The sequence below is a fragment of the Myotis davidii genome, unplaced genomic scaffold (genome assembly GCF_000327345.1).
Source record: "Myotis davidii unplaced genomic scaffold, ASM32734v1 scaffold1036, whole genome shotgun sequence".
Taxonomy (NCBI): Eukaryota; Metazoa; Chordata; class Mammalia; order Chiroptera; family Vespertilionidae; genus Myotis; species Myotis davidii.
In genome coordinates, this window is record NW_006287260.1 from 105,963 (window position 1) to 108,579 (window position 2,617).

The 2,617-nt window shown below is 43.9% G+C and overlaps 1 protein-coding gene across 1 annotated transcript in view; it reads left to right on the plus strand.

Moving 5' to 3' along the window:
* The window catches only part of UHRF1BP1 (UHRF1 binding protein 1), a 58,539-nt gene that overhangs the window by 32,267 nt on the left and 23,655 nt on the right, over nucleotides 1-2,617 (plus strand). Inside the window, exon 15 of the mRNA XM_006759035.1 lies at nucleotides 1,970-2,166. Coding sequence (XP_006759098.1) covers nucleotides 1,970-2,166 — 197 coding nt within the window. The remainder of the gene's footprint in view (nucleotides 1-1,969; nucleotides 2,167-2,617) is intronic.

The window sequence follows — 2,617 nt, forward strand, 5'->3', positions numbered from 1 at the left end:
AATTCCTCATTGAAGTCTTTACTTTCTAACTTGTTAGAAAAAGCCAGGTCAAACTTCTTAAAACACAGGTATGATCTTGTTATTTCCCTACTCTAAAACCTTCAGGCTTTTCCCTCATATCCCCTGAATTGAAATATTTCGTGTGGCATAAATCACATGGCACTTTACAGTTTTTATTTATTTATTTTAAACTAGAGGCCCACTGCACAAGATTTGTGCACTGGGGATGGGAGGGGGGTCCCTCAGCCGGGCCTGTGCCCTCTCACAGTCTGGGACCCCTCAGGATCGGACCTAAGCTGGCAGTAAGACATCCCTCTCACAGTCCGGGGCTCTCGCAGTTCAGGACCCCTTGCTCCTTACTGCCTGCCTGCAGCGGAGGCAGGAGAGGCTCCCACCACCCCCGCTGCACTAGCGAGCGGTGAGCCCAGCTTCTCGCTGGGCAGTGAAGCACACTGACCACCCGGGGGCAGCTCCTGTGTTGAGCATCTGCCCCCTGGTGGTCAGTGTGCATCATAGTGACTGATCTTTCTGCCATTTGGTCAATTTGCATATTAGCCTTTTATTAAATAGGAGGATAATCGACTGTATTTCTTTAGAGTATATCAGTACTGAGCAGAAGGTACAGAGATTTCCCACAATTCCTAGAGCAGGGATTCTCAGATGTAAGCCTACTTCAGAATCAGCTGGAGCATCTTCTTATATAATCTTTCACCCAGGGTTTTCTATAATTTGGCTGCAACCATGTGGTAAAGTGAAAAAAAAAGTGCTTTGCACAAAGGTAATAGTCTTGGGTTTTTCTTTTTCTGTTTCATTTTTTTTAGATTTGGGTTTTTTTAAAATTCATCTTTACTCATGAGTCAGTTTCTTCATCTGTAAAATGGGAGAGTGGGATTAAAAGGTATTTGAAGCCCTAGCCAGTTGGTTTGGCTCAGTGGATAGAGCGTTGGCCTGCGGACTGAAGGGTCCCAGGTTCAGTTCTGGCCAAGGGCACATGCTTGGGTTGCGGGCTCGATCCCCAGTAGGGGGCGTGCAGGAGGCAGCCGATCAGTGATTCTCTCTCATTGATGTTTCTATCTCTCTCTCCCTCTTTCTTCCTCTCTGATATTGATAAAGAAATATATTTTATTTAAAAAAAAGGTATTTGAAAGTTTCTTTTCATGATATAATGCCTTTTTAACTTTATCTTCCATTTCTCTCCCTAACAAAATTTATGCTCCAGTTGGGCTGAGCTACTTACTAGTCTCTAAAGGGACTTTTTGTTTTCTGGTTCTGTGCCTTTGCTTATGCTGTTTCTTCACCATAAAATGCTCTTTCCCCCACCTCTTTCACAGTCCTTCAAAGACCAACTCAAATGCCGTCTCCTTCCACAAAGCCATTTTTGATCCCCTTCTCCTCATCTTTCCCCCTCTTTGATATTGCCTGGCCTTTGGCTTGTACCTCTGTCCCTCTCTTATGGTATGTGTAACTTACTCCCATAGAGTGTTATTTATGTTTGAGTCTCCTCCTGCCTTCTAGATAAGTTCTTGAGGACAGGGGATGTCTTATTCATCACTTTATTCACCTCCACCGCTGCCCTGTGCCTAGATTGGTCCTTGTATGCGGAAGTTATTCAGTAAATACTTGTGGAATGAATGTGGGTGGATTCAAGTGCTATTCATTAGGTAGCTATTCATTAGCATGGGCTGTTAGGTAGGTAGGTAGTTGTTCTCTATATGGGATGACCTTATATATACAACCTTGACATTGAATGTTGATAAGGGAGAGCTGCTTATGCAGCTTGAAATGCTGGAATATGAGGATTCATAAAGGCCACCTGTTAAAATGGTGTGAAACCCCTCCCCTTCATAGTAGGTAATAGTTGACATCAAAGTATATGTATATAATAACTGTCTGGGCTGAAGGGATGGATATTGCAAGGGAATGAAACAGTGTTTCTGAAGCCACATCTGTGGGTTTTGTTTTTGAACAGGGAGACCATGGCCAAGATAGAGGAGAAGGTGGCAGCCCCAGTGAGTGGAGGTGGTTCCCGACTCCGATTTTTTTCCATGAAGAGGACAGTGTCTCAGCAGTCATTTGATGGTGTCTCATTGGATAGCAGTGGCCCTGAAGACCGGATTTCAGTAGACAGCGATGGTAGTGATGGGTTCGTGATGCTCATGGAGTCTGGTAAGTGGAAGCAGAGCCAGCCAATGTTCTAGAAGTCCAGAAAGGGTTCTTTCTCCTGCTTGTATTCAGACTGGTAGGATGCAGAAGGACCTGAGATTTGATAAAATAGACATTTTCTTTTTCTTTTTTTTTAATTAAATCTTTATTATTCAGATTATTACATTCGTTCCTCTTTTTTCCCCCCATAACTCCCCTCCTCCCAGTTCCCGCCCCACCCTCCGCCCTCACTCCCCACCCACTGTCCTCATCCATAGGTGCACGATTTTTGTCCAGTCTCTTCCCGCATCTCCCACACCCCTTTACTCCCCAAGAATAGCCAGTCCATTCCCATTCTATGCCCCTGATTTTATTATAATCACCAGTTCATTCTGTTTATCAGATTCTCAACTTGATTTTCAGATTCTCTTGTTGATAGATGTGTATTTGTTGTTCATAATTTGTATCCTCTCTC